General features: G+C 47.6%; 1 protein-coding gene across 1 annotated transcript; it reads right to left on the reverse strand.

The window, feature by feature from the left end:
- Positions 1–589: 589 nt before the first annotated feature.
- Positions 590–18022, reverse strand: HEXIM2 (HEXIM P-TEFb complex subunit 2). Its single transcript, XM_078155956.1, is given in 4 exon segments — positions 590–13793; positions 15356–15485; positions 17692–17749; positions 17752–18022. Coding segments are annotated over 4 exon segments (1167 nt in total). The 5' UTR covers positions 17935–18022; the 3' UTR covers positions 590–12997.
- Between the last annotated feature and the right edge of the window lie 1426 nt (positions 18023–19448).

Consider the following 19448-nt stretch of genomic DNA (forward strand, 5'->3'; position numbering starts at 1 on the left):
GGCGCAGAATCCAAAGTGATGGAGGTGACTGATTCCCTAGTCAGGCAACATCTAAAGTACTGTATTCCATTCCAGATGCTGTATGTTAAGAGGGACATTGACAAACTGGACTTGGTCCAGAAGAGGGTATCTGGTGCAGTCAGAGGACTAGAAATGATGCTGAGGACTGGAGAAACTAGGGATGATTAACCCTGAAAAGAGAAAAGTGGGAGCAGCACACATGGTAGCCTGTGTCACAGGTGTGGGCTACATGGGATACCTGGAATGCAGCAGCAGCCGCTACAGCAGCCCATACCCACTTGTTCACTTGAGCCTATAAAAGGCAAGGATATCACTTTATTGGTCACCCAGTGATGGAGTGTAAAATTGGATTCATCTTTCCCAGGGATGCTACACTCAAGTCACCAGGCATGTCATCTGGTTGAGTTTCTCTCTTGTGGGTACATGTGTGTAAGCCTCCTAAATGTCAGAGTAGTGGATGATAAAATATAGCTCAGAATTATTGAAAAATTATAGGAATAATCCATGGCTCTGTCTGCATCCCCCATTTGGAATTTCCCTTCTCAATAAAAGATTCACACACACACACTTATTAGTCACTTAATTCGCTGTGGCCATATGGTTTATTAGACACAACAATGCCAGGAAAATGGAGAACCTCCACCCAACAGCCTCCGAGACCCTCTCTACTGTTTCAAGACTCCTCATACTTGATTCCCCTTCCCAAATTCGAAGATCCATTGCCACTGGCCTACTAGTCTTCTTTGAACTAGACATTTCATGTGATTCTGTTTCTGAAATACTCTGCCCCATCACTTCTATCTCTTAGTTTCTCTGGCTTCCTTCAAGGCCGAGCTCGATTCTCACCTTCCTCAGGAGGCCTTTCTTCATTACCTGCGGCCTTTCCCCTTTCGGATTACCTGAATCTACCCTGTATGTACCTTGAATGTTCCTATTTGTTTACAGGTTGTTTTCCTTATTAGGATGTGAGTTCCTTGAAAGTACAGACTGTTTTTGCCTTTCTTTGTATCCCCAAGACATAGCCTAGTGCCTGGCACACAGTAGACCCTTAATAAATGCTTATTAACTCATTGACTCCCAACTTTTCTTTCTGGGGTACATATGTCAGGGCTTGATCCAGGAGTAGTTAGACCCCCAAAGTTCAAAGGAAAAGGGTTAACTGAGATCCTGTCTGCAACTAGGTCTGTAAACCCAGGTTAAGAGAAAAGGGGTGCTGATGTGCAGGCCCCCCAGCAACAGATCCCAGAATAGGAGAGTCAAAGCAAGAGGAAAGCAGGGAGGGCAAAAGGTTCTCAACAGCTGCCGAGCCCACTCCCGTTCCTTCAGGGCTGGACTCTGAGTCTGGGCCGCCCTTCAAGCTAGTCTTCATGCTTAGTCACCTCCCTGATGGTTTCACCCCTGGAGCCAGGCTGGTCTCGGTCCTCCTGCCATCAGCAGCTACTGGAAGTAGAGGGGGCCTAATCCCAAAAGTCGTGTTCTTTCTGCTCTCTCTACCCCCCAAGAAGGGGGTGACTCTCAAAAAAGAAGTGACTCTTGAGGGCAATAGAAAAGGAGGAAATGGGAAGACCTGAGTTCAAATCCTGCCTCCCACACTTGATCACTTGATACTTAGCAAGTCACTTAACCCCAACTGCTTCTCCAAAAAAGAAAAAAGAAAAAAGAAGGAAATGGAAAACTCTTAAAAACCTGCATGCTTCTGGCAACTTGTGGAAACTTCCTCAGGACCTCACCAATCTATTTCCCATTATTGGGAACTTTAGGGGATCTAGTCTGTTCTGGGACAAGGACTATGTTCGTAGGAACATTAATACATCAAAGAAAGAGGAAAAATACAATACGCATAAGAATATTTGCAGCAGCTCTAGAAATGAGAAGGATATTCCTCGACTGGAAAATAGTTGCGGAAAAAGACGGTATATGAGTAATGGAATATTATTGTGCCATAAAATGGAGTTTCACAGAAAACTGGGAAGACCTCTGTGAAACATGCAGAAGGACTAGGAGAACAATGTACACAAAGGCAACACTGTAAAGGAAAACAGCTTGGAAAGATTTTAAAACTATGCCCAATGCAATGGCAAACTGTAATTCCAAAGAACCCAGGATGAAGCACATGACCCCACCCACTCACTCACTCCTGCCATGGAGATGACTAAATTGCAGAATGCGACATTTTTAGACACGGCCAATGTGGGAATCTGTTTTGTTTGACTATACATATTTGTTATAAGAGATTTCTCTTTTTTCTTTTTAATTGTTTAATTGTGGGAAGAAGTAGAAGGTAGAAAAAATAAATGGTTATTAATTGGAAAAAAATTAAGCTAGAAGGAAATAAATGAATGAATGACTAAATAAATACACATATGTACATAAATGAGATACCAGTACAGCTATCTTTGAGTGTTTAAAAGGCTATTATGTAGAAGGATTAGATATGCTTTACTGCCTGGTCATCTCCCCATCATGCAACTACAAGTACATTCTTCCAAACTCTCCTTTGTCCAACTATAGTTCTGAGAACAGTCTCTGTAATAAAGTCAAGGATCATGTCAAGGGACATGTCAGTCATTAGCCCTATAATTCCCATCATCACTCCTTTTTTATTTCCATGTCCAAAACACTTCTCTCCAGCCATCATTCATATAAATATACATGTTTCTAGATATACACAGGTAGCTAGGTGGCACAATGGATAAAGTGCTGGGCCTGAAGTCACAAAGACTCATCTTCCTGAGTCCAAATCCAGCCTCAGACACTTATTAGCTGTGTAACCCTGGGCAGGTCACTTAACCCTGTTTGCCTCAATTTCCTTATCTGTAAAATGAGCTGGAGAAGAGAATGGAGAAGAAAATGACAAACTGTTCCAATATCTCCACCAAGAAAACCCCAAGTGGGGTCACAAAGAGTTGGACATGACTGAAAACAACTGACCAACAACATCTACATATGTATATATGTATGTATGTATGTATGTGGGTATGTGTATATATGTGAGCATATAAATATGGGGTATATATGCATATATATGTGTATGTATATGTATTTGTATGTATGTGTATATATGTATGTGTATGTGTGTGTATATGTGTGTGTGTGTGTGTGTGTGTGTGTGTGTATATATATATATATATATATATATATATATATATATATATATGTACACTAATGGCAGAGATCACCTTGGTTGCCTGTATTTGCATCTGTAGCACTGAGCACAGTGCCTGGGACATAACAGACCCTTAATAAATGCTTTTCATCCATTCCGTCATTCATTTGTCCCCAGAGAACAGAACCAGAAGCCATAAATGAAAAGCATTTCTTGAGGTCTTACTATGTGCCCAGGGAGATACTAACATACAAGAAAGCTTCTGCCACTGGGCTGACATTCTAATAGGATGAGACAAAATATATAAGGGATTGGTGGCCAAGAAAGGGTGTTTTGGTCTGGTAAGTCACTGGAATAGTGAAAGGACCTTAGGAAAGTTGATTGATATGCCCTTTCCCAGAAGCAATGGTAGTATTGACTTAATTACAACTCCTAGAGTAAGAAGGGGGGGGGCAGGAATACTGGCTTCAGCACAGCTGCTGGAAAGGACACAGCCAGTACACAGTGGCTAGAAGTGTGGTATGATGGGCCAGGGCCAGGGCCAGGGCCGGGCAGATAGATCCACCTACATGAGTTTGCTCTTTCATATCAGGACAGCCCAGTCCTAGAGTGGGAGTTCAAAAACTGAGCTGATCAAGGCTCCTGGGGCATGGTTTCTGGAAGTTCATTGGTCCACAGGGTGTAAGATCAAGGCAAGTGGCAAGATGGCCAATAAGTCAGGTATGTGTGCAAGAGATAGCTCCAACAAGCTGACTGTCAAATTTTCATTGTGAGCAGTTACACCTCAGAAATCAGCAACTACTACAAATCAAGGCTTGAGTTATTGTTTTATTGTCTAAATTTGAGATAGTGATGGAGAAAATGTTAATAATTCAGATTAAACTTGATGGGTTGAATACATTTTCTGGAGAGCCATTTGTTAAACATTATCAGCACACTCCCAGGGAGGCTGCCTGGAAGTAATAGATGGAAGTGTGAGGCAGCATATATGGTATTTGGATAAACCTGCCAAGTAATCAGAACTGTACTCCTCCCCAATAAATGGATAGACGGATGGATAATAAATAGATAATAAATAAATAGATGCCTCACTAGGTAAGGAGTTGTCTGTCACCTGAGGTCTCCAAGTGAAGCATAGCTGACTCTGTGTTAAGATGGAGAAGAGGGAATTCCTATTCAAGTGCTGATTGGTCTGATTTCTGAGCATTTATTGAGAGCTTACTGTGTGCCCAGTGAGATACAATTATAAAAGTGAGAAAGCCTCTGACCTTGGACTTATTATCTAACAGGGTGAGACAGAGAGAGGAGTGGTGGCCAGGCAAATTGATAGCCCAGAAGTAATGATAATATTGACCTAATTCTTAAGTCCCTTCCACCTCTGAGGTTTTGATTCTAGAACCCAAGCAATGAATGAAGCTTCAACAAAGCTTGTCTAAGTTAAGAGCTTGTGTACCTGTAATTTACTTAATTTGTCTACAATTTATACCCTGAGATTTCCTTATGCTGTAACAATTTTTGGATTACAAAAAGTGGCTCATTGAGCATGTGCTGAATGAAAGAGGGTTCCAAAAAGAGTCAGAAGGAGAAAGACTGTGGTCTCAAGGGTACATGGTCTCCAGAGTAAAACCCGTCAGTTTGTTTGGCCCACTTTCTCACAGTGCTATCCTAAGGATGAGGCCCCCAAAGGTTTCAGTTCACTTCTGGTAGAGCGCTCTAGGCCAGGATAAAGGGGTGGGTGGGGGGGCCGGCCAATGTAATCTCCTTGGGTATAGCCAGTAAAAGAAGATGAACCAGTCGGGGCCCAGCTGCCCATGCTGTCCCTTTGCCAGAAACAGTTGGGGCCTGGGCCTGCCCCCACTCCTCCCTCCAAGTCTACAATGGCCTTTCTGTCTCCTGATCTGGAGGGGGGTAGGGGTGGAGAAAGGGGCTGAGCTGCCTCCCCCCAGAAAGAAGGCGGATAATATCTCCAATGGGAGACAAGGGCACGGGGCCCAAGGGCACAGGGCGGAAAACTGTCTTTTGTCCCCCTCCCCCACCTTCCACCAGGCCTCAGAGCTGAGGGCTTAGGCAGTACTGTCCCCCAGATATACATACACACATACATACAAATAGGTCATAGGTCAGGTTAGGGAGAACACTGCAGACCAAGGGTAAGTAAATGTCAGGACAGCCCGGAGGAAATCCCCAGGAAAAGATCACGTAGACAATAATGCATTGCAAATTTATTCAAATGACCCATAACCTTCCCACCCCTAAGCCTCACCCCAAATCCACTAGTAAGGAAAGATTCTAGAAATCCTGTCTAGTCCAAGGCCTTTATTTTGCAAGTGAGGAAACCGGGGCCTTGAAGAGTTTAAGTGCCCAAGATCACGGAAGGCAGAGCTGGGTTTCCAACCCAAACTGTCTGACTCTAAATCAAGCATTCTTTCCACTGGAGATCTCCCCTCCCTCTGAGACCATCTCTCACATAGCTGCCTCCCTAAAAGGCAGGTTTGACCATTCACCTCTCTAATTCAAAAAACTTCAATTGCTCCCTATCATTTCCAAGATCAAAAGTAAAGGCTTTTAAAACCCTCCACAACCTGGTACCTTCTTACCTTAAGAAGGCAACTGGTGGCTGGTTGGATAGAACTTACTCAGGGTTCTGCAGTCAAGAACACGAGTTCAAATCCGACCTCAGACAATTACTAGCTATGCATGAACCTGGACAAGTCACTTAACCCCTGACTGCCTTAATTTCCTGAACTGTAAAATGGGGACAAACAATAGCCCCTACCTCCCAGGGTTGTGGTGATCAAATGAGGCAATATTTGTAAAGTGTACAGTACCTGGCACACAGTAGGCCCTACTTAAATGCTCATCCCCTTCCCTTTCCAGGCTTCTGACACCTCACTCTTCTCACCTTGGTTTACTGTCCTGTGTCACTGCCCTCCACCTCCATCCAGTGTCCCTTCACCAGCTCTCCCCAAGCCTGGAACGCTCCCCCTCTTCACCTCCACCTCCTGGCTTCCTGTTCAAACCAAAGCTAAAATCTCACCTTATACAGAATCCTTTCCCAATCTCTCTTAGTGCTAATGCCTTCCCTTTGCTGACTGGCTCCAATTTATTTTGCTGTCTTGTTTCTACATGGCCGTTCACATGTTGTCTCCCCCATTAGACCACGACCTCTTTAAGATTAGGGGACCATCTTCTGCCTTTCTTTGCATTGCCCAGCCGTTAGTACGGTGCTGGTGCATGTTCAGTCTGATTCTTTGTGACCACATTTTTGGGGTTTTCTTGGCAAAGATCCTTTCTTCTCCAGATCTCTGGTACATAGTAGATGCATACCTGTTGACTTGAAGACTTGCACTGAGCCAGGACTGGTAAAAAGAAATCATTATAATAGTCCACACTGCTATGGAAACTTAAGGTGGACAAAGCCATTTTCCACACACCAGGTATAATTGCCCCTATTTCACAAGTGAGGAAACTTAAGGTCAGAAAAAAAGTATATCTCATGCACAAGGGTCATACAGCTAGCAAGTGCTGGCTAGGTCTTCCAACCAAATCCAGTACTCATCTACTAAGCTCAACCTGCCTCGGGGTGTTGCTTCCACTAATTAAAAAGCACACAAAGCTCTCTGGTCTTTGGAGGACCCTGAGGAGGAAAGGGGAGACCAAGGAAGAGAGAGAAGGCTCACCAACATCAAAGGCCAGGAAGCCTTAGCTGTACGATGCAGGGTGGAGCTGGGGGAACAGTAGGCTGGGCCCTTTCCCCACTCCATTCTCAAATCAGGGCTGCCCTCCAGCTAGCTACCCCCTGGAAGACTTCTTGGATATGTATTTATGACCGCACACAGCTACTATGCCAGGCCCAAATGCCAGGCTAAGCAAAACAAATGCATGCCTTGGCAACAGGAGTCCCAGGAGATGTGGGGGTCAGGGAAGTGGCAGAAGTGTGGGGGGGGTGTTTCTTAGTTTGATTGAGCTGATAATTCAATAAATATTTACTTAAGACCTGGTGCCTACCCTCAAAGAGTCTGTGATCTAGAATAATTTCAACAATTAAATTTCAGAATCCTGCACTGCCTGTTCTCTACAGAAGGAGACCAAAAGGTACGTTTATGTACGTGTCTTTGAGGGTGCGGGAGTAGGAAACAAGGACCTCATGACCCTTTGCAATTCACGTCCTCTCCTTGGGTCATCTGCAAAATGAAAGGTTTAGACCAATTGTTCTTGAAGGTCCCTTCAGGCTCAGGATGGGGCAGAAGGTATGGGAGAAAGTAGAAGTGATATGGGGAACAGCATGAGTGAGGCTCAGGTGGATGATAGATGAGGACACGCTGGCTGGCTAGAGTAAGCACCAGCAGAGAGCATTAGGCATTAGGCACGAGGTGGGCTGGGAGAGGCCATGTTGAACAGTCTGGATTTGATTCAGATGGCCAATAAGGAGCTACCGTAGGTTCTTTATCGGCAGAAGAACAAGATGAGAAGGCTTGTTCCAGGAAGATGATTCCTACAGCTGAGCTCCAGGCCTCCTCCCGGACTTTTTGTCTGTCACCCGTTCCCCTATGGCTTTAGATTGGTAGCACCCCATGGTGGTGATGGTAGAAGTGGGGGTAACGACAAGGGCCATGCCTTTTTAGCTTGGGCACTGATAGATTTGCCTCTCCTAACATCATTTCACTGACTTCAGAAAAAAGGCAGAAAAGGAGGAAGCCCCTTCCCCCACGCCTATGAGAAGCAGCATGTGCTCAGGCAGGTGGCCCTGTACATGAATTCCATGTGCCACATGCGCCTGGGGCAAGGGGCTGCCAGGGTGGAAGGGGGCAGGGGTGGAAACTGGGTGCTTGCCAGAGTGAAGCTCTATGTCTACATCCCCAAAGAGCTGAAGGACAGAGGGCACTCTGCTGGGCAGAGCTGGGCAACTGCCACAACCAGCCTTCTTTCTGGTCCTCAATGGATCAGAGGTCTCATCACCCCCAATGTCCAAGAGGGTGTCTGGTGGGAGTGGCTGGGGCCTGGGATCTGGGAGCAGATAAAGGCATCAGCCTTTTCAGCCAGAGAGGAAGGTAGGAGGCTAGGGGGTGGGGGAAGTCAGGACTGGCAGCCTGTAGGCAGTTCTGTAGAACCCATTTGCCTCCCTCCCAACCAGGGCTTAGGCTCTTGCACATGCCCAGAATGCCCCAGATTTGTGGCAAAAGGCAGAACTGTACCTAGCACCCCCACTTAAAGGGCCAGTACCCTCCCTGGCCATATTTGGCACGTACAAGTGTGTGCACGAATGCCCGTGCCTAAGCATTCACACACCCACCTCCACACGCCCACCCACAGTCCCTCTTCTGGTATTCCTCCCAGGATGGCAAGATGACATTTTTTTTGCCCTCCACCATTACCGTCCTTGGTCCCTTCCAACCCTCTTCCTAAGCAATTTAGTCAATGTGGAGCCCCCAAGGCCATAGTCTCTTCCTTCCCCCACCCCCATGTCTGTTGAACCTTTAGGGCAGAGTGGTCTTTGTTTGGGGGCTTCAGGAATCTTATGGCCTGGACCTCAGTCCTTGAGATCTGATATCAATCCTATAAAAGTCCCTTGGATATTTTCATATCCAAGTGTAGCACAAGTCTAAGACCTCAGAAATGAATTGGGAGGGGGCACCCCCAGTCTAAGTATCCTGGGGGTTCTCTTGCTTTGACTCCCCACACCTCCCAATTTAAGCCTGATAAGGGCAGGCACGTGGATAGCAGAGAAGTATCTCTCTGGGAAGGGAATGGGGACAGAAAGGGGAAAAAAATGAGGCCTAGAGCTCTGTGGGCTTCCCCGGGCCCATACCCAACAGGCCCATTTTGCTGAGGGAGCCTCTATCACCAGAGGTGCAGGGAACAGGATCTTCAGTGCATTCACTGGCATCAGAATAACATGCTTGGTTTTTAGGGTGCTGGACTGGGGGAAGAGAGGTAAAATGAGGCTGGCGGTGGTAGTAAGGAGGGCTGACTGAGAACTAGGATGTTGGTTCAGGTGCCCCACTGGAATAAAAAGATAGCACAGCTCTGGGAAGTCAGGAAGACCTAAGTTCAAATTCTATGCCAGAGACCTGCTGAATGTGTGACCCTAGACAAAGTCACTTAGCTTTCACAGGCCTGTTGTGAGGATGGAACTGGAAAATGTAATGCAGAAGACTTTTTAAAACCCCAAATTGGTGTGGTGGCAGTCTTAATCTGAACTATGCTTAACCCGGTAGACTATATGAGGAGTTCCATCTAAACCCTATTTCAGCTTACAAAGCTTTTCTTTGCCTTTATGAGGGCTGATTTACATTTCACCACCCGTGGAGCAGTTAAACATTCCCCCTCCCCCTGCTAGTTTATAGTAGTGATAATTTCTTGTCTCATGTCTCTAAGATAAAGTGTTAAAAAAAAAATTCTCCCCTCATAGCCTTCCTCACCTATCTTTCAACACTGTATTACCATTCACCACCACCACCACTAGCTACAACAGGGTTTCTTCATCTTTATTTTGTGTTTTAGGCCCCTCTGGCAGTCTATGGACCTCTCCTAAGAATAATGTTTTTAAATAATGGAAAGAAATGCTACGTTTTAGTTAGAGGCCAATGAAAATAAAAATGTAATCCCACCTAAGTTTACAGGCACCCCCCCCAAATCTGTCCACAGTTGGTAGACCCCAGGTTAATAGCATAATAATTAATAATAATAATCTACAAGGTCCTTCAGTGCCCCTATTCAGTTTTTCCTAGAGAAGTCCCCCATTCTGTCTTCAGGCAGCCTAGGCCCCTAACATCAGGGTCCTGGAAGGCATGAGATCAAATGTGTCAAATATCATTTCTGCTCTACCTTCAACCCTGGGGGAACTGAGGACAAGGAGTCGGCTTGGTCAAGGGGGGTACTCAGGCATGGGGAGGACTTCCTCAGGGCAGGAAGGGATCTTCCTTAGCTTTTCTTCCTCTAATGCTTTCCCTCCCTCCCTCCTTCCTCAAAGTAAGACAATTTGGTTGAAAAGTGCCCGACAGTGGCCTCTGCTACTGAAACAAATACGGGGTGGGGGCCTTTAACAATCTCCCCAGTGGTGATGTTTCAGGCAGCTAGAGAGAAGGTAAGTGTTTGTGTGGGCCTGGAGGTGGGAGGCAGAGAAAGAACAAGCTGGTCCCTTCTTTCCCTGTAATCTCCCCTGGTGTCAGCTACCCCGCTAAGGACTGGTCCAAATAACTCACCCTTCCTCCTCCCAGCTCTAATGAAAGCTTTCCATTTAAAGAGGACAGTTTAACACCTATGGCACAAGCAAGCTCACACAGATCTGGGCTGGGGTACTGCTATAGTTATATAACCCATTCATCTCCACTTCCCTCTCACCCTTCTAGATCTATAGGCCTCCTCTAACACCCCACAAACACTCATCTAAATCCCCTCGTTAACTCTAGCCAATTCTTTCAAACATAATTCCTTCAGTCTTTACCCTCTCAGTCCCTACCTCCATCAGACTTCTTCAGTGCCCAGAGTAATGTCTCCATCCCCCACCCCCTGAAGGATATCTTCCTTCTGCTCCCCTTTGTAATGTCCCCTGCTTAGGCATGATTGCACACAGACAAGCCAGAAACTTGTCACCTGAAAATACAAATCCCCCAAGCATTTGTTCCCAAGGGCATAGCTTTGCTTTATCTAGAAAATCCTTCGGGGGTAACCTTTGATACTCTGGTCCCTGGTGAGAGAATCTGTCACTGTACCACTGAACCATCCGGAAAAGTCCCCTACATCCAACCCTGCCCCAGTCAGGTGCTAGAGGGGGCTAGCAGCAACAGGGCCTAAGCACCAGCTGACCCTGTGACTTGTCAGCAATTCCAACTATCTCCCTTTTCTGGGCTGTCTCTAGCTCAAAACACAGTCTCCCTAATTACCTTCAGGAGAAGGCAATCCCCTTCAGGGACTTTATGGGAAGGGGGGGTGGATTTTACAATTTGGGCTGAACCGAGTCTGATCAATCTCCTGCTTTGGCTCAAGCAGGGGGCTAATGTGAACCCCAGGGCTCACCCGTGAGTAGATTGAATCCTCATGCTGTATCTCAAAGGATCATTACAATAAACCTTGAAGGAACATCAAGGCTACAGTGGAAAGAGCATTTGATTTAGCATCAGGGGACTAGGGTTCAAATCCTGGTGCTGCTTACTGCCTGTGTGACCTTGGGCAAGTCATTTAACCTTGGTGGGCTTCAGTTTCCTCATCTATAAAACAAGCACATTGGATCTGGCCCTTTCCAGCTTTAAGTCCCATTTAACTCCCCTCCTTCTAATCCCAGCAGAGCTGGAAAGGAGAGCCCTGCCTGAAGGGGCTGGAGGTTTGCGTCCATTACCAGATCTCAAAGGTAAAAGGCAGACCTTGTTTTTGCTGCTCCTCTGCCCTAAGCTCTAACAATCAACTGAGCTGAACCTAAGGAAGAGACCCTGCCATAACCTGGCTGTTCCATCCCACTCCCTTCAACTTCAATTATGTGCACTGATTCAGAGAAGGTGAGCTGGGCTGATCATGGCCCAACTCTGAATACTCCCCTTATAGCTCATACCTGACGAAGGACTGTCCCCATTAAAATGTCAGGATCTTCGCTAGAAGAGAATGTTTCATCCGCTGCATTTGTATATCCCCAGTGCTTGGCACACAGTAGGCATTTAAATAAATGTTTGCTGATTGACTTAGGGGATGGATATCAGCCCCTCCTCTACTTCTGTTGAGTATACTGCCTTTTCTATGGCTTCCCTCACTTCCTAGGGACCTACTACTTAAAAAGCACATGCGAAGGCAGGGAACATAGAATATACACAGAATCCCAAAATGGCTAAGGTGAGGTCAAGATTGGATGTCCAGGCCACCCAGATGATCCTGCTTTTGCATAGCTAGCAGGTAGGTGGCACAGTGGATAGAATGCTGGGCCTGGAGTTAGGAAGACCTGAATTCAAATCCTGACTCAAGACACTTACTAGCTATGTGACCCAGGCTGAGTCACTTAATTGCTGTTTGCCTCAGTTTCCTTATCCGTAAAATTGAGATTATAATAGCACCTATCCTCCAGGGTTACTGCAATGATCAAATAAGGCAATATTTGTAAAGCACTTAGCACAGTGTCCGACACATAGTAAGCGCTATATAAATGCAAGCTATCATCATCATTACTGCATAGTACAAGCGTTCTGATGTCAGCTCCATTTTCTTGAAGGAACAACAGAGGTGGGGAAATGGAATGGAGCAGGCCATTCTCTGGACATTTTTCCTTTGCCTAAGAGAGGTTACTGTTCTGTTTTAGGATGTGAGTGATAATGGTCCTAAGTCCCTTAATTCTTAGCCCAAGTAGCCATTAACTCAGGGAAAGTCAGATCTCCTTGGAGATTCAGGTGGGGCCCCAGCTGAATAATTCTCATCCCACCTGGAGGGGTGACGAGTTGGGTCTAGTACAGGTCTCTCCATCTCACAAGGATGTCTGGAGGGTCCTTCCAGACTCCATGGTGCAATATCCACCTAATTCCTCTTTACCCTCATCAAGACATTTTAATTTTACTAAAGAAAAAAAATAAAATGAGACAACAAGATAACAAACTCAACTTGTCCTCACCGAACTTCTACTCTGGGGCAGCATGCTGGAGAAGGAAAGAGAAGTTCAAACCTGCAACTTTGTTCCTAGTGGTCTCTGTCCAGAACTAGGCCTTGAGTCCCAAAATTTACGTGCAGGGCTTCTCAGGAATACAGATGGTGCAAGTCTCCTTCGATGCAGTGCTGGGCAGGTGAAATGAGTACAGACAGAATGCCTTCTCCTTGCCCCACCCTCCCACATTTGCTAGAAAACCTCTAGAGTGCTACCAGGGGATGCTGGGGAGAGGTTAGCAAAGGGCTCCCTTAGGTGCCCAGATCCTCTCTAGGGCTACTGCCCTCTCGGCCCCACATTTCATTCTCTCGTCGAAGCCTCTGGTTCTCCATTTTCAGTCGCTCCACTTCAGCTGCCAGTTCCTGGGCCCGGTAGCAGGGGTGAGGACCAAAGGGGTTTCGCTGCTGTTGCAGTCGCCGTGTCTCCTCCTCAGCCTGTGAGAGCCGTTTCTCCAGCTCTAAGTAGTCCCGTACCAGTTCTTCCTTACTTCGGCCCTGCAGGCTCTCCACGTGGTAGTGCTCATAGGCTTCTGAGAAATCTCTTTGGAGGAACTCACCCTGGGCCTTCCCTCCACCATCAATGTCCCCAGTTCCCCTACCTTCCTCCTCATCTTCCTCTTCCCATCCAGAACCCTGGTGGGGTAACCCCTGGGGGTTACCCAGGTCTGGTTCCTCCAGGTCATGGTCATCCATCAGGAACTGAGTGGTATTGTAGGGGGCCACAGCCTGCCCCTTGGCAAACATCTCCTCTCGAACCCTGGAGGCTCGCTGGCTTTGCTGTTCATCTCGCTGCTGCTTCTCTGCCCAGCTCAGCTCCAGGTAGGGCCTCCAACGATGCCTTTTGCGTTTTGAGGACCGACGCCTATGTTTCCTCCGACCCAGTGCCTCAGCATAGCCACAAGCTAGGCTCTCAGTCTGGGATATCCCATTCTGTTCACTGCTGCCATTGATGGTCCTTGCTGGCTCCTTCCACTCCACTGGGCTGTCCATCCCAGGGTTCAGGGGCCTACAACCACCAGGGTCAGAAGACTCGGGTGGCACACTGGGGCTGGAAGAGATCCCAGAGTCCTAAGATTAAAGAGAAAAGAAAGGGAAGTGTGAGAGCTCGGACAATTAAGACACTGGGCTGTGGCCCTCGGATAAAACAAGACAACAGAGTGAAAGGGGGTATTCAGAATTTGCAAGTGTTGTGCAAAAGGAATAGGGACATAAACATGCAAACAAATTTGTAAAAATAAATAATTTAAGAGAACAAAAAAGAAATTAGGTAGTGGGCAGGGAGAGGAGATCAATACTAGACAGACCTGTCCTTTCTATGAAATTCCATTTGGGGGTAGAAAAAGAAGATAAATCGGGCTGACTGAAGACAGATTCTTATTTTCTTTAAGAAGGGTGATTCTGCAGCAAAATCCCCCTCAGTGGGTAATGGTGACAGCCAAGACGGAGAGAGAGAAAACAAATAATGAGGAAGGGTATTTTGTGCGTTTGAGAGACTAGGAAGTAATCTATTCAGCTCAGCATGAGTCTGTCAAATGAGGGGGCACTCCCTCACTTATGTTGCTGTGATGAGAACGGTGTGCAGGGGATGTGTACTACGTTGTAGTGAATGCATATAAGGTGCATATAAGGGTACTCACAGTATGCATGCATTAAGTGTGTTTTTTTCACAACATACATATTATTTTGTGTGTGCAAGACTACGCATGTGAGAATATGCTGGGAGGTGTATCACTCTTGGTGAAGGGTTTATATTTGTCCTTAAGGATGCTGGAGAGGAGCTATTTCAGAAGAAGGACAGAGTGAGGGGATGTGAGGGTGTGGGGAGGTCAAGGGACTCTCTGCAACATATTAATTACCAATTCAAAGGCACAAGAGAAAAGAACTCAGAGGGACAGACCCTGTCTCAGTCAAAGGGGTTCCCTCTAAATAACAACATGGCACTGCTCCACTTGGGAAAAGCAAGTCAGGTAGGGGACATTAGGACAGCACCTTTTCCCAAGCCCACCAGACAGGAATTCCTACGCAAACTAGTTCCTTCACTCCAACCTAGCCTTACACCTCTAAATGCCCAATTGTGGCACTTTTTTCCTCTTTCAACACCTCCACCAGAAAGTCAAGATTAAATATGAATCCTGGGCCGGTTGGGGGAAAGTGTATGTGGTGGGAGGAGGGGGATTTTCTATCAGGAGATGACTTAGCTCTGGGAATTCTACAAGGTGGTGAGCACAGACCAGGAAGAGGGGAATTGTAGACCATCTGAGACACAAGGGGCCTTAAGAAACCACAGACGCTAAACTGAAGCTCAGAGTGGCTGTGACTTACCCAAGGTCACACTGATAATAAATGGTACAGTCTGGCCTTGAGCCTAGGTCTCCAGGTCCCTAGTTAACTCTTCTCAAATCCAAAACAAACTGCAGAGACACTTTTTCTATGGGATTTGGCCCCCAGCTTCTACAAAATGGGGTGATGTCTGATATTTTCCCCCACATCACCAGGCCTGATAGTTATGCTCTGGGTATGCTCTCCACATCATCCAAGTATCTGTCCCTTCCAGACATTCAAGTTCAGGACACGGGTCTAGGTCATTCCCTGTCAAGAAAGCAGCCTTACCTTTGTCTCCTCCAGATTAGCACAGGTTCAAGAAGGCTCCTTCTTCCAGGAGGTTTGGGAGTAGTGATGGGGAGGATGTCTCTCCTTCCTCTCAAAACAGCGAGTAGAAGCTTCTCTATGGTTTTCTGTGCTGTAAAGGAGAACAAAACAAAAGCCTTATCCCTAACTTCAAGGGGGGATTTTCTCAGTCTCCTCCTGGGACTCCTTGAGCAAAGGGAAGAGGCCATTTTGTGGCAGGTAAACCTGAAAAGAACTCACAGTAGAAAGAGGACTGAGGCTGATCTCCTAGAGCCTGGGGGAAGTTATTCTATTCCCCAGCTCCCTCCCACACCCCAAGTTAAGTAAGGTCAAATTTAGACTGGGCTCAGAAGCCAGATTTTTCCCCTACGGCCGATCTCCCAAACAAATCTGCCCTCCTTCTGTGCCACCTACACCAGGATTGAGAACTGCCAACCCTCTGATTACAGAACACTAGAGACTTGGATGGGGTGCGGGTAAAATCTACCACAAGCAAGACAGCTGATGACCAAGTCCTTCGTTTCACTCCTAAACTAATATGACGCTTCTCCATAGGCCCGATGTTTAAAGGTGGAGGGGGAAGTGGGTAGAATTGGCAAAGTAGGCCAGGCATCACCCGTTACCACCACCCCACTCTAAGATGTGAAAAGCTGGGTGGAGGGTGGCTAATGAATTAAAACTGAGGGATCTAAGGACAGGGGAGGGGCAGTAATTTTATAAGAGCAAGATGAGAGGAATGTAATGAGATTCCTAGCCGAGGCTAAAGTCTCGCTGCAATAAAGGGGACAGAGGGAGAGCCTGGGGAGACGACTTGTACGAACAACCCCTTGCTAAAGGGTCATTTACTCTGATGAGGTTTCCGTAACCACCGACACCAGTTCTTTCTGACTGAGAGGTGAGAGAGCCGAAGCCACCTTCCCCGGGAAGCAGAGCCTCTCCCATAGCCCACATGCCTAGGGGTACAGCGTCCATGCCTGCAAGGACCAGGCCCTGCTCCCTCTTGGCCCGTGGTACCGGAAGTGGAAAGAAGGGGGAGGAGAAACTGGAGTCCGAACTGACGGGGCAAGAACCCCGCGCATTTGGTAGCTGCATTCCCCCCAAAACACACAATTTCCTGGAAAGGGTAGTGAGGCTCAATTCTACTGGATGACGAGATGGTTGGAGATGAGAGCTTTGGGACTGTAAACTGACCTATTTGTTGCCAAGGGCTGCCACGCAAGACAACGGCCGCGTGCCTGCGCGGCAGCCTCTTGCCTGCAATTCCTATTGCCTAAGCCCTGTACCTTGAAGCGACTTCAGCAACCGCTCCAGCAAGCCGCAAGCGCACGAGGACGTCGAGGAGCAGCGGGGGTGGGGCGAAGTGGGGTGGGGTGGGGCGGGGCGGAGTGGGTGGGAAGACAGTCAACCGCGATACCTGCTGGGGATTGTATTTTCTCTAGTCAGGAAAAGAGGACCAGAATCCCGTTCACTTCCACAGCCACTCCCTAAGAACTCCAACACCCAGCAGGCCCAGTTCGGGCGCACCGCCTCTAGGTCTCTGATTGGTCAAGAGCGCTTGTCTCTATGTCCATCCTTATCACCATTCGCTGGTTGACGAATCGAAGGCGGGGACACCACTTCCCCGGCCCAGTTCAAGAAGTTATCGATGGAGTAAAGCGTTCCAGGGTTGGAAATAGATTCGAAAGTGGGGTGGGGGTGGGGAGCGAAGCGAAGGGTAGAAAGCTGACCGGCGGGACGCGTCTGGAGCGCATGCGCGTGCGGAGGGATCCGTGGCCCAGGAGGGAGGGGAGGGGAAGGGAGGGAAGGGAGGAGGCTGGGAAGGCGGGCGACGAAGAGTCCGGGGCCGCCGCCATTTTGGGCTGGGAGGAGGTAGCGGAGGGAGTCGCTGCGCTGTGAGAGGACCCCCGTGGGGGGGCGGGCCGGGCGCGGGGAGAAGCCTGGCCAAGTGGGGGCTGCTCCGGGGGATGGCAGGGAGCGGCCCCTGGGGGCAGAAAGAGGGGGGTGGAGGAGGAGGACCGACCCCAGGGCAGGGCCGGGCCTGCGGCCTCGCCCCTCACGGAGCCCTTGGCCTCCCTGCGCCTCCGCCGTTTGACCTAGGGGCCTCGGAGAGCACCCCGACCCGGAGCGGGGCGGCAGGGGGGAGCGCGATCAGGCCCCAGCCCTTTCAGCGCCCTCGGGGCCTCACGGACGGTCCTAGCGGCCTGGGGAGGGTCCCCGGGGGCAGCCCCTCGCCCCGGCCCCGCCCGCCAGCCCAGTGCAGCTGCCTCCCTACCACGAAACCCTTCTGGAGCCAGCCAAGGGGTGGGGCGGTTAGAAACCTTCTGGAACCCTAAGCTTGGGGGATCTCCAAGCGCGCTCGGGGCAGGACCTCCACCCCACCCCCTCCATCCCCGTCCAGCGCCAGCTTTCTCAGAACACCGTCCTCCTTTCTGCTTAGAACCAACTTGGGGGGGGGGGGCGGAGGGGTAGGGCCGGACCCTCAAGTTTAATTTCCTCATACCCTCCTTTCCCAAACTGACACCCACCCCTGTAACTACAAGTGAAGTCGGGGAGGGGGTCATGCGCCCCTTTTAAATATTGGGGACAAAACCCAAATACCCAGCTCCGGCACGTCTAGGAAATGAAGCGTAGCTATCCGTTTTCTTAGGCCAATGGGACATCTGTTTGCATTTTGAAATCTGAGCGTAACGTTTGACCCAAAAGCCCGTAGAGAAATGTTTAGGAGTAGAGGGTGGGGGAAGAAAATCGTTTCAATCCAGTCTATGCAAAGTTCTAAAATTAAAGAATTCCGTTTTACCAAACAAGGTGTAGGGTTGTGGGTTGGGAAGTATTTTGTGGCATCGGTTTCATTGTTACTAGGAGCTTTTTACCCGGCACTGTATGTCACTGGAGTGATCTCTTGCTTGCGTGATCTTGATCCAGCCTTTGCTGCCACATAAGGGAGAATAGAATTTTGAGCTCTTCTCTGTGGCAACTGCATGATAAACCTAACTTTCAGTCTTCTCTCTCTCCGTCTCGATTTAATTGTATTGCTACTGCATCATCTGCCTAAAGAGTAAAGCTGTGATATGGCGTTACTAGCAAAAGCAAAGAAGATAATTTTGAAAGCTTGGCACAGAGAGAAATCTGTAATATTTGATGTTCTAAAATAACAGGTTATTTATTTTTAAAGTTACAGTTAATTTGATGCCAATTTAGAACCTGAAAGTGGGTAAGATTTTCTGGGTGACTGGTGTGTGAATAGTGCTAGAATTGAGACTCTTACTGCCTGATAAGCCTGTAGTGCTCTGTTCAATTCTCATTGCCAGGAATAGTCCAAAATTAATCATTCCAGTGGCTTTGATACTCAAGTAACCTAAATGAGCTCAGAACTGAAGCTTATAGCTCCTATGGTACCTCTTTAAAAGTAAAAAGGGTTTGGGGGGGGTTTGAGAGGGTTGGTGGTGGTGCTCTAATTGTAGCCATTTTTCTATCTTCTCAAATTGTTTCTAAAGGAAGACTGAGAACCACAAAAGCTGAATAACAAGATTTGTATTTTAATCCAGATTTGGAACAACCACCCCACTAAATAGACAGCAGTTCCCTTGAATTAAATTCTCAATTGGCTGTCCCTTAGGTATCAGTCTGTAGATGCCAGAGTAAAAAGGTGTATTAGGAAAAGAGTGTGCAGGATTGGGAATTTTAGAGCTAGAAATTCCTTTCTAGATCATCTGTATAGGTGGTCGGTAATTCATGATTTGGGCAAAGGATGACTATTGTATTTGACTTCACACATATATGCACACATTCTGGGTACCAACATTTATTGATCGTGTTTTTGGGAACCATAACCCACCTGACTGCATCTAAGGTCAACCAGTAAGCTGTTCAGAACCTCAGTAAGAAAACTAGAATGAAACTTTTTTAAATGGACAAAACTTGAGACTGGTGGTTAAGAACTCCAGGTTCTATTTCTGTCTGTGCTACAACTTCAGTTTGGCTAGGTGCCAGATATTGAAGATGAGGCCAAACTGCTTTTTTTTTTTTTTGCTGAGTCTAATGTTCACCCGGTGTTCCATTATTTTAGGGGCTTTTT

The sequence above is a fragment of the Phascolarctos cinereus genome, unplaced genomic scaffold, assembly GCF_003287225.1.
Source record: "Phascolarctos cinereus isolate Bilbo 61053 unplaced genomic scaffold, phaCin_HiC Scaffold_5;HRSCAF=322, whole genome shotgun sequence".
In the NCBI taxonomy this organism is placed as follows: domain Eukaryota; kingdom Metazoa; phylum Chordata; class Mammalia; order Diprotodontia; family Phascolarctidae; genus Phascolarctos; species Phascolarctos cinereus.